The sequence below is a fragment of the Raphanus sativus genome, chromosome 5, assembly GCF_000801105.2.
Source record: "Raphanus sativus cultivar WK10039 chromosome 5, ASM80110v3, whole genome shotgun sequence".
Classification (NCBI taxonomy): Eukaryota; Viridiplantae; Streptophyta; class Magnoliopsida; order Brassicales; family Brassicaceae; genus Raphanus; species Raphanus sativus.
The window spans coordinates 2,298,432-2,309,272 of NC_079515.1; the positions used below are offsets into that span (position 1 = coordinate 2,298,432).

Genomic DNA, 10,841 nt, shown 5'->3' on the forward strand with positions numbered 1-10,841 from the left:
CTGCTGAATGGCAGCCTGAGCAGCTTGCGTAGCTGCTGCCTGGACCATCTGCATGAGTGCAGCCTGATCAATCGGTGGGGCTACTGGCGGCACACCTTCTGCCTGGACACCCGCTGCAGTACCTTGCTCATCCACAACTTCACGAGCATCAACTCTGGCTCTAACAGTACGAGTACGCTTAGCTCCTCTCTTTGGCGGCATCTGGAATGGAAAATGGCAAAACAGTCAACTTCAGCTAATCCAGTTCACTAACGATCAATAGACATTATCGAATAGAAAGGTGTTTCTAAGTTTTGAAAACCGTTGAAAACTTTTTATATCTTTGAAAACCAGGTCCCTTAACCGGCGTCCCGGGTCAGGGCCGAGACACAACCTGGCTCTGATACCAAATTGTAACACCCGGTTCATCCTCACTCGACACCGGCATGTTATCAAACCACAATTGTGTCTCAAAATCCAATAAAAGTCTCCGAAGTCAACTTCCATATAAATAACGAAATAAATCCATAAATCCAATAACTCAAATACTGAAATAATCGCCGAAAATAATAGAATAATAATAAAATATAAGTCTGAGAATAAAGACAATGAAAACGCCTAGAAACACCAGCTGTCCGATCAGTCTCCTACTCGTCTGTCTCACCTGAAAGGGAGGGAAATGAGGAATGAGTAACAGGGGAGTCACTCAGTGAGGTATGGGATGCTAAGCCCGAATTTCATTGACTTAGACATAGCACTCCGAATATATATAATTTAATACTAATATATAGCAAACACGGCACCTAAAGTACCCATAAATCAAACAATGGTCCTAGCGGAATACACACCCGCTGCCCAATAAAGGGCCAAAAACTCCGCCGACAAAGTGCTCGGTAACACACGCCCGTAGACGATTTATCGACCTCGAAGCCTTGGCACAACAGGTCGACTAAGCTGTGCCGCAGCATCTCCACATCACATCATCAAATCATCACATATACTGGTCTCCGGCCGGCACACAGAAATACGTCTCCGTGGTCGGCTAACATCCTAGTCGTCTAGATATATTATTTTAATAATTAATTATCAATTACAAAAGACAAGCATCGTTGAATCATCTAGCATCCTAGTTCCGGTTAAGCAAGCAACCTAAACTAAACAAGCAATGACAGACTCGATTTCACACAGACTGTACATATTAGAAATAAATTATACATATTCGAGATCCTAAATCGTGTACGAGAAATTACGAGAATAGCCCTCACCTTAGAAATGGGAAAAGTAGTAGCTATGAACTCCAACTGCTCAAATAGACTCCAAATCTGAAATCAGGGCGAAAAATCGAGTCAGAATGCCCTTCGAACGGTCCAAAACGGATAACCGGGAATCTGGTCAAAAAGTCAACCCGCAGGTCAAAGGTCAACCCGGTCAACTCTGACCCAAGCCGGTCAACCATTGACCCAATTGAAATCGAATTGAACCAACCGGTTTTCCTTAACCGGATTCGATTTCAATTGAACCAGATTCAAATCAATTACAAACTGGTTAACCTAAACCGAAATCCAATTCTCAATAACCAACAAACCGAAATCAAATCAATTAAACCGGTTTGACCAGTCAACGGTTTGACTCGCCGAGTTGACTCAGCCGAGTCACCGAGTCACCGGCGAGTCGGCGAGTCAGCCGGCGAGTCACCGGAGACCGGTCGCCGGCGGCGACCAAAGAGGCGGCGGCTTACCGGAGCAGTCACCGGCGACGAAGACTCCGGCGAACGGCGGTGACAGGCGGCGGCGCGTGAGATGCACGCGTGGTGGAGCGGCGGCGCGTGGAGGCGCGTGGAGGCGCGTGCGCGGTGGTCTGCGGCTGATCTTCTAGCTCCGGACTCGTCTCGACGGGGAACACACTGGTGGTCTTAAAATCACGAAATTCCAAACGGTTTGAGAGTTATGATCGATTTAGTGAACGGCCGTTTATAATCAAATCGGAAATGGTGGTTTCACGGTTACCTTCGGTGGTTGATGGCGACTGGTCGGCGGTTCCGTTCTCGGTCGACGGTGACACTGGCTGTACGGACTCAGATCTGCTCGACGGCTCACACTCTGCAGAGATCTAAGGCTTAGGAATTTCTTGAATAAAATAATGAGGAGGCTGGTTTAAATAGTGTCTCACCTAGGGTTTCCTGCGATGGGCCTGGGTCTCGCTGGGCCAAATTTACCGGGCTGGGAAATGGGTCGTTACACTTCTCACTCTCTTCTTTCTTCTTCAAGATGAAACCCGTCCAGTACCCATCTCTCTTGTCCGCATCAACAACTGTTCCCTCCTCCAAAACGACGCCGTTCTGCACATCCTCCGGCGGCACTGACCTGATGAATCTCTTCTCAACGAGTTCTGTACGAGGAGAGACGCCGTCCCCGCTTAGCAGAGTCTTGTAGCGGACACGGAGATTCTTCCGTCCGAACTTGTTAGGATTCTCCGTTAACACTGCTCGAACCCAAACGCCTACAAGGCCATTTTCTTTGAAAAAAACTTCAACCTCAGAATCCTTAGACATCATCTTTGTTGCTGCTCTGTGGAGAAGAGAAACCTTAGACAATACAAAGAGTGGAAAGCCCGCTCAAAACACGACTTCCCAAGTTTTTGTAATTTAAAGTGGGAAGCCGAGACGTCGTCATATATGATTTGACTTTTGGACGTTCATATAAATGAGGCCCACGGGCCTATATAAATGAGGCCCACGGGCCTATATAAATGAGGCCCACGATAATATAACCTAAAAAGTTTCAACTCTGTGGAGACATGTGAATGATGATGATCAGAAGAAAAGAAAACTAACTCCCATTCAATGGTACGTGAACAGATCTACGTCTGAGTTAAACAAAACAGCATCATCAACATCATCAACACGATAGTATCATTAAAGATGTACTACAAAAGAAGGGAGAGGTTATATATATATATAAATAACTTGTCACCATGGAGCTGATATACTTTTCTGAAACTCGACCTCCACATCTTCAATCTCTCGGCTAATCACATCCGTCTGTGCCTTCATCTCAGCTATCTTTTTCTCGGCTGCTTCCTCCTGTCTCTCCAGCTCACTGATTTTGCGTCTCAGCTCAGCTCTCCTTTCTTTCAACTTGAGACTCGCACTCTCTTCCTCTTCGATGTTCTCCTCGTAACGTTTCTGCTCCTCCGCTTTCTTGTCTCGCACGTCTTTGAGAGACAGCACTCTGTTGATCACCGCTTGAGGAGCTTCGACGTCGAACCCGTGCTTCTCTAGCTCGGCAAAGGAGACGAGGAGATCGTTGAGCTTGCCTGTGGAGTCGTCGAGCTTGAGATCCTTCACTTCGTCTAGCAAGCCGTAGAAGGTGACCATCAGGCCAACCGCTGTGGACTCGAGGAGGAAGAGATCTTTTTTGGATTCGAGAAGTGTGCTGAAGTGAGGTCGCTGCGGAGCGGATTTGAAACCTTGCGTTGTCTCGTAGGTCTTCCAGTACGGTGACTTCTTTGTGAATGGCAAATTCATTAGGGTGTTTTTGGATGGTGTTTTGTCGGTAGCAACAGCATCAGAGGACAGCTCTGGATAAATAGAACAATAAATAAAGAACAAAACAAAAAAACTGCTAAATGGATGCATCTGTGGTAACTTTAAAAATCTTTACCAGTGGATGAATTTTCTATCCAAGCAGAGAGAGGTTGATCCACAACTTCACCATCATGGCTTAGATTTTTACTTGTTGTACCATTCATCTCGGTTGTTGAAACGTTGTTGGTGTTCACATCTACAAGTTACAACCAAAAGGACATGTTTAAAATTTGAAAGATACTCAAAACTAATAATGGCTAATGATTGATTTACACATCTTACCAGCTTCTTCTTCATTCAGGTTCGAGTGTTTATCTTGTTCTCTTTTCTTTTTCTTACTCTTCTTCTCCTCCTCATGCGTCTGAATAAATAAATAACAGTTATAACAAACTACCAAGAGATGAAAAAAATAATAATAATAATCAAACTCACAGCTAGAGTGTTCTCTTCATTGTCAAGTGGATTCAAGGGTTTCTTCATATGCTGTGTGGCCTTCTCGTGAGCTGTTGGCTTAGCACCAGAAGAAGAACGCATTGGCTTCTTCGGAGTTTCTTTTACAGTTTTTTGCTAAAAGATGGTAAATAACAAAGTTACTTCAATTCATTCATACCAATAAAACAGAAACGCAAAAGATACTAATGGAACATTATTATATACCTTTTGTCCGCTTTGCCTAGCCCTATCTTCCGAACTAGTAGATAAATTGCCTATCCAAGTAAAGAGAGAATGGATGATTCAGCAACATAACCACAAACGTTTACATATATAGCAAGAACAATAGATACCAAAACTGAAATGGCTAGTGCCCTATTTAGACATACCAGCTTTGTTCAGGTCCGAGGGTTTTTCTTGTTCTCTTTGTCTTTTCCTGTTAATAGCTTCGTTGTTCTTCTCCTCCTCAGGCATCTGCAAAAAGAGAGAGTAAAACCATAACCACCAAGGCGGCTAAGATGCTAAGCTAATCTGATTATTACTAGTGAAAGCGAGAATGATTGTGTTAACTTTTACCTTGGGTCGAATGGAGTCATTTCCTAAGCTAATATGATTCTTCACTTGCTCAACTCTCTTCTCAGAGGATTTTTCTCCTTCAGTTTCTCTTTGTATCAGCTGTGTTGTGGTTGTGACGACGGCAGGAGTTTTATCACTAATCACAACATCAGCCCTCTTCTTCGTTCTCAACTCTACAGTGGCCTATATATTTGATCAAACAAAGCTTATCAAATAAGACATAAATGGAAACAAAAGAAAAATCACTAAGAAGGCTAACTCACAGCCACAGTTTCTTCAACTCTAGCGAGCGGCTTAGGACCAGAACAAGAGTGCATTGGGTTCTTGTTTAATATGTTTGAAGGAGTCTCCTTTACATGTTTTTGCTGAAAATGGAGAAGACACATAACAAGTTAACAGACCCAAGTTAACAGAATGTTGTAATTGAAACTAGTGAATAGTACCTTTGATTTGTTATGCCAAGTCCCATTCTCCCACACCATCAACGGTCGAAGTTCCGAGTGTTGAACCACACATTCCTCCTTGGTAACTTTTAAACAAACCAAGTAAGATTTCTCGCTAAGAAGTCTCCTCACCAACCCTTGGCACCATCCAGAACCACGCAACACCTCTACGGGTTCCAACAACTCATACTCTCCAACGGAGGAAGGAGGCGGTACGGGTCTAACCCGACAAGCATCAACAGTTGTAGTCGGTGTTGTCTCACCACCAATGCAGCTCAACCGCTGATTAATATCCTTGACAATGAACTTATCACCATCATCTCCTTCGATCTCTGTAACCAGCAACCCCGGGAACCACGCAGGTTCCGTTTTATCTATGACAAAACACACTTCCACCGTTGCTCCCGAGCGTAAGACAGAGTCATCCAGTTCCTTCAAGGACAACAACAAAGAAGAACAAGAGTTAAAAAAAAACAGTATACTCTTTACGATTCACAACCAATGCTAACACAACAAAACAAAAGAGACCTTTAACTATTTAAAACCTAACATGCAACAACACAGACAACAAAAGCTTCAACCTTTTTGTAATAAAGCAGCTACCTTTAACTATATAACATAAACATGCAACACAAAGCTTCAACCTTTAACTATTCAAAACATAAGATGCAACACAAAGCTTCAACCTTTTTCTACTTAAAGCACCAAACTTTACGAAACAATATCAAACGACTTCAACAGAACCTCGTACCTCCTTGTCGGGTACGATCCATTTCCAACCGGTCCAGTGAAGATGAGCCCTTAACTGGCTCCTCTCGAACTCGATGATATCAGGAGGCGAATCGAAGTAAACCAAGAACTTATCATCCTCTTTCTTCTTCAAGATGAAGCCAGTCCACCACCCTTCTCTGTGATCCGCATCAACCGCAGTCCCTTCCTCCAAAACGACGCCGTTCTGCATATCCTCCGGCGGGATCGAACGGATGAACCTCTGCTCGATGAACTCGGTGAGGGGAGACAGACCGTCGTCGCTAAGCAGAGTAATGTAGCGGACGCGGAGCTTCTTCCGACCGGACTTGGTCGGGTTCTCTTCTAGTACGGCTCGAAACCAGGCGCCTGCGAAGCCTTCTTCCTCGGAAGACACTTCCACTTCGCAATCCTTTAACATCATTACTCAGTCAGTGAAGCGGGAGAGAAAAACCCTAAAGACAGTAAATACGAAAGAGAGGAAAAAGTCCCGCCTTTATTATCAAACACACAAACACAACTTCCCAAGTCTGTCTGTCGTCTACAGCTGGAGAGACGTCATTATATGATTTGACTCCCTGAGAAAAATCAATTTTTATGTTATGTTTTTGATCTTTCCCTTTTTCGTTGGCGTAATCAAAGGATAACGAACCTCAGAAGATATTGGGCCGAGGCCCACGATGAATGTACTTACTACAATGGCCCGTAAAAATATATTTGACGTTTTAGATTAGTTAACAAATATTGTTGATCAAAAAAAAAAAAAACAAATATTGTGATTGGGCGATTTGGTGATTGATATATGCATAATCGACCAAATTAATTAATTTTGAAAATAGCGACCTTTCTAAAAAACTTGATGTAAGACTAGAGGAAAGTTTTCAGATTCTTTTTATTTTTATAAAGATCATGCCTATATACATTTATATCATGCCTATATCATGTATATCTATACCTATGTAAATATTGTACTTAACGAATATGTTTACGATTGATTTATAAGCCAAATCCAAATCATATCACTTCAATCACAAAGAATCGTACTATTAGATATGTGAAGTGGTTGATTGTTCATTCTTGTGGTCCGCAAAGCTTTGTACACTTATAGTGTTGAAAATTGAAATTATTTACTTCGTATTATTTGAAATATATAAAATCAAAACTGTCACCATTTTTGAATAAGGAAGATGAACATTAATTTCATAAAAATAAACAGATTCTAAATTTTATGGATGTTTTTTGGTGAAATGTTAAATTGTGAATTTTTAATGGAAATTTATGGGGGTAAAAAAAATGTTTTTTAAGAGAATCAGGAATTGTAAGAAAACTATATATCCGAAACATGTGGTGGACGTAGACTGAGCATTAAACCCTAGGAAAACATCAGTGAACCTAAACCTGAAACTTCAAACTAGTCTTAAACACTAAATTAGACACTACACTCTAAATTATAATCATAAACGCCAACGGATAGTCAATGACTAGTTGGATTAATGTTAGATAAATGATCCTATAAGATCCACACAAAAATAGCATAAGAAAATCATTGGTTTTCATAAACTCTTACATATGCTTCTGACAAAATTTGGTACTTATCGTGTCAAATTAAATGACTAAAGTTTTCTGATCCGGCTAATCAAGAAAAACAAAAACCTAGAAGTTATTTTCTTTCTGCACACTCACAAATGGATTTATCTGCATATTAATTAACTCCAAAAAGGGAGATTCATAGCGCGATTTCTCATGTTTATACATACTAAAATTAAAAATTTGAAACCGGTTACAAATTTATAAGATTCACCGTTGTGTCAGGTTTATGCAATATTCCATATAATGTTATGCAACCTGAACCAATATATATACCAATCTTCCACATGCTTTATGTATGTGTGTTTTCTTTGGTTATGAGAAACTCGTGTAAATAGCAAGATTATTGACATATATGAGAAATCACACGATTCATCGATTTAAACTACGAATACAGCCAACAGACAGAAACGCATGCTTATGATCAAAAGTTACAACAACACCGTGAGATAGAGAAATATACATAGCATATAACGAGCAAACCAAATCAGACACAAAGAATACACATACACAAACACGCCCGTGTGAACAAAGCACACGTTAGGAATAGGATTATAGGATTTTGCAATTGCGGTTTAGTACTTGTTCATGTTGTTGTTCTCTTGGACAGAGAGCAAATGGATAAAACAAGGAGCAGAATAGAAGCAAAGAGAGATAAGGCAAGCGAAGTTGCAATGTAACGACAAAACTTGTCGTAGACATTACAAATCTTGTTCCATCCAATATCTTCGTTTCCTTTCAACGCTATGTACGCAACTCCTCCCGCCGTTCCCGTCGCAGACGCCAAAATCCCAAGCACCACCTGCTCACGTATACATATGTTCCAGAAAATACATTTAAATAGCCTTGAGTTGACGTGAAATATTCAACGTTACTTGTAAAACAAGTTACCATGTCGATAGAGGATATGTAAATGTTGAATTGTGCAGCGAACTCAGGTCGTAAGAGTAGAGATATGGAAATGATCGTTGAGAGTAAGGCGTAGAAACCAGCTACCACAAGAGCCACCACGAAGTATCTGCATGTTTGTAGTTAATGGTAACACTAAGTTTAAACGAAAAATGCATATAATACGAAGTCTTTATTATGATGATCCAAGATTGAGTTTAGTTTAAAGACGGACATGAAAGCGGGCGAGTCACTGAACTCGGCGGAGACAGGAGCAGGAGACGGAGCTCCAGGGAGCTGAGTAATCTCGGTCTGGTCGCTGGTTACCATTACTATAAGAGCAGTCAGTGTGGCTGAGAAAAGCAGAACTCTTATTATGATGTCTATTTTCCGACAATCTAGGAAACCTGCGGGTGAGGACGGTGGTGGTGGTGTTGGTGGTAATGGTTCAGTCGACGCGGGAAGCGGTTCAGATTTGCCGGTTTCTGGATCGGGGTTTTCAGTAGATGCCATCAGATCTATATGTTACAATTGGCTAGTGTATATGTTACAATAGACTGAGGTAATTTATTGAACTGGCTGCTATGTTACAGTATAGTTGTGTATATATATAGCCCGGTGATTGTGGTTCTCCACACGCTAAGAACAAATCTTTAATATATACGGGTATTTTCTTACGATATCACATTATTTAAAAAGAAATATAAACATGAGCATGAACTACGTCAAAAAGTCTGTTTTTTTTGTTTATGCTTATAGAAGCTCGCATATGTAAATTCAATAGAAGGAAGCCATTTAAAATAAAGAAAACCATTTTGTATGGATATATATGAATATGTTAGGCCAACCACAGAAAAGTTGGTGAAGAAACTTGGAGATGATAACCAATATCAATATGATAAAAACATTAAGAAGTGAAGAAAAGTGGGAGTGGTTAAACAATCATTTGCACAAAACAGGTAATTTTATATGTGCTCTTAGGTACTACTTTGCTTTCTAAGTGTGGCTCTAGATTATGTGAATGATATCTTATCTAATGTGGTTATGCTACAACATTCAACTGCAAGATATATACAAAGTCTAGTAGCATTACCAATTCTCAAATGTATTATATTGTTTTAACATGGAGAGAGAATAGCTTCAGGTAACACCTAGACAGTCAGATATAATAGAATTTGTCTTAACAAAAACACCAAACTTTATCTTGATACCAAACCAAGACATCGAGACTTAAGTAGAGGGACAACAAAAAAAGTCATACCTAACAGTGATAAAAATACAAATCTCGGTTTTGGTTTGTTTATCATGGTACCGTAATAACACCCAACATGTTTTAGTATATCCAACCAAGCCAAAGTTATAATTTTGGGATATGATGAACAAATACACAAGTGACTCGAAGTCTACATGAGTTATCATATGAGAGAACCTTGGTGATATGATGAACAAATAGCATTTATGCAGAGTTACTCTATTTGTCAACCAATCATTTAAAACTTTACTCCAATTAATTCCAGTCACACCCACTGTATCTTATGAATCATGCAGGCATATGTGATCGTTTTTTCTTAAGTGTAAATATCATGAAACATAATGAAAGTTTGGTTACTTGAACCCATTTTGCTGAATAGCATGCCCGTGGACAAAAGGCCCCCCCAAAAAGGTTTAAAAAGACTGATGAACACATAGTCTTTTTTATTGAGTAACTTGTCGCTCATGCCTCTTTTAGTGAATGCATGCGAAGGAATGGAGCAAAGCTTAAATCGGCAATAAGGTGATGGTAGTTTTTTGTTGGTCTAATAAGGTGATGGTAGTTGTCTAAGACTGATAAGTTAATGCAATCGTTGGAATTATAGCAAGTAACATGCCATCTGTAGCAAGTTAAGTGTGGATGTCACATTCTAATACCATGTCTGACAAGTATCGCGAGTCACATTACAATACAAATCATATACTGATAACCTATCATGTCTGATGATGAGTTAATCTATTTCCATGTAAAAAGCATTTTAGCTAAATACTTCAGTTTGAATATAAGTTGTTGTTTTAATGCTTAAAACATTTCAAAGACCTGATTATTTGTATTAAAATTAATTTTAAAACATATTAACGTAAATGTTATAATTAGAAAAGTCATTAAAATGCATGCGGGTAATTTAATATCTCTAATAAGCTAAGTACAAAATTTTGAAAACTTGTTATAAAAGCGAGTAATATACCATCTTTAACAAAGATCTGACTGGTGTAACCGCAACGGTTAAGATTGTGGTTGCAGACGATTACAGATGCATATAATTGCTGTTTTAAGTGTTTTAAGATATTTGTACGACTGGTAAATCGATTAAAAATTGATATGTAACTTATGACCGATAAATTACCAAATGCAACAACAATTAAATATTAAATTAACACTATTTACATTTTATGTAATTATAAAATTATTAGAAATCATATATAGAATTATAATAATTATAAAAATTTATTTATAAAATAATACTTTTGAATTTTAAAAGTTATAGAGATACATTTTTGTTTTAAAGTTTTATAATATAAATTAAAATAGTACATATATATATTAGTATTTCTGTTATTTCAATTATCTT

The 10,841-nt window shown here is 39.3% G+C and overlaps 3 protein-coding genes across 3 annotated transcripts; all 3 read right to left on the bottom strand.

Moving 5' to 3' along the window:
- Positions 1-520: 520 nt before the first annotated feature.
- LOC130512499 (DUF724 domain-containing protein 1-like) lies at positions 521-2,558 on the bottom strand. The gene is made up of 5 exons (XM_057010563.1): positions 2,149-2,558; positions 1,986-2,078; positions 1,718-1,890; positions 1,245-1,301; positions 521-643 (listed from the first exon to the last, which is right to left on the bottom strand). Exons 1-5 carry the CDS (start codon positions 2,531-2,533, stop codon positions 521-523), a joined length of 831 nt encoding a protein of 276 aa, XP_056866543.1. The 5' UTR covers positions 2,534-2,558.
- Positions 2,559-2,798: 240 nt separating this feature from the next.
- LOC108857920 (DUF724 domain-containing protein 6) lies at positions 2,799-6,351 on the bottom strand. Its single transcript, XM_018631928.2, has 10 exons — positions 5,768-6,351; positions 5,017-5,448; positions 4,837-4,938; positions 4,574-4,756; positions 4,387-4,471; positions 4,223-4,272; positions 3,998-4,132; positions 3,848-3,926; positions 3,642-3,761; positions 2,799-3,558 (listed from the first exon to the last, which is right to left on the bottom strand). The coding sequence occupies exons 1-10, from the start codon at positions 6,185-6,187 to the stop codon at positions 2,948-2,950; spliced, it is 2,217 nt and encodes a 738-aa protein (XP_018487430.2). The 5' UTR covers positions 6,188-6,351; the 3' UTR covers positions 2,799-2,947.
- A 1,355-nt stretch (positions 6,352-7,706) lies between these two features.
- LOC108859477 (CASP-like protein 1D2) lies at positions 7,707-8,821 on the bottom strand. Its single transcript, XM_018633382.2, has 3 exons — positions 8,474-8,821; positions 8,242-8,368; positions 7,707-8,152 (listed from the first exon to the last, which is right to left on the bottom strand). Exons 1-3 carry the CDS (start codon positions 8,749-8,751, stop codon positions 7,937-7,939), a joined length of 621 nt encoding a protein of 206 aa, XP_018488884.1. The 5' UTR covers positions 8,752-8,821; the 3' UTR covers positions 7,707-7,936.
- Between the last annotated feature and the right edge of the window lie 2,020 nt (positions 8,822-10,841).